Source organism: Pediculus humanus, genomic scaffold, assembly GCF_000006295.1.
Source record: "Pediculus humanus corporis 1103172108318 genomic scaffold, whole genome shotgun sequence".
NCBI lineage: Eukaryota > Metazoa > Arthropoda > Insecta > Psocodea > Pediculidae > Pediculus > Pediculus humanus.
In genome coordinates this window covers 2322258-2322943 of record NW_002987887.1, presented here as the reverse complement: position 1 = coordinate 2322943, position 686 = coordinate 2322258, and the positions used below count along the sequence as shown (strand labels likewise).

General features: G+C 27.6%; 1 protein-coding gene across 1 annotated transcript in view; it reads left to right on the top strand.

Moving 5' to 3' along the window:
• Positions 1–588: 588 nt before the first annotated feature.
• Phum_PHUM606500 (Homeobox protein ceh-19, putative) overlaps positions 589–686 on the top strand; it is a gene marked incomplete at both ends in the record, with an annotated part of 1238 nt that continues 1140 nt past the window's right edge. Inside the window, one exon of the mRNA XM_002432919.1 lies at positions 589–610. Within this exon, the coding sequence (XP_002432964.1) occupies positions 589–610 (22 nt within the window). The remainder of the gene's footprint in view (positions 611–686) is intronic.

Below are 686 nucleotides of genomic sequence, written 5' to 3'. Positions count from 1 at the left end.
ATTTTCTCGTGCCTTATCAAAAACGCAAAAAAAAAAAAAAAAAATTATGTGCCAAACGGAAATGAATTTGAGAATTAATTAAGATTTGTCGTTTGTCCCTGATGAATGTCTGATTGTGGGGGGGGGGGGGGCGTGAGTGCGTGCAAAATCAAAAAAATTTAAAAAAACCCGCGAAAACACAAAACCTTTTGGAAATAAACTAAAATAACAACCCATTTCAGTCACACAAATCACGAAAGTTAAAAAAATTCCAGTGACCGTTTCCGGAAAATCATTTCGTATAAAAATCCTCGTAAACAAAAAAAAAAAAAAAAAAAAAAAAAAAATTAGTACTTACCATATGCGTGCGTGATTTTTTTTCAACAAAACTTTTCCGTTTTCCAGACGATTTCTTTTTTAATTTCTCCAAGAAAAACCATTCCAAAATTCTTTTTGTTTTTTCTCTACCGAACCTTTCATCTAAATACCTGTAATTATAAATTATTATTATTATTATTTTCGTTTTCAAATTATTTTAGTTAAAAAAAAAAGAACTGGAAAATTTTTTTTTGTGTTTTTTTTTTTTTTTTTAATGGCGGAAATTATTAAATGAATTTTTTTTGCTGCTGTCGTTATTTTTTTGCGATTTTTTTTTCTGTAGTTTTCTATAGTTTTTTCTGTTCTTTTCCAGATTCAAAAAAAAACCG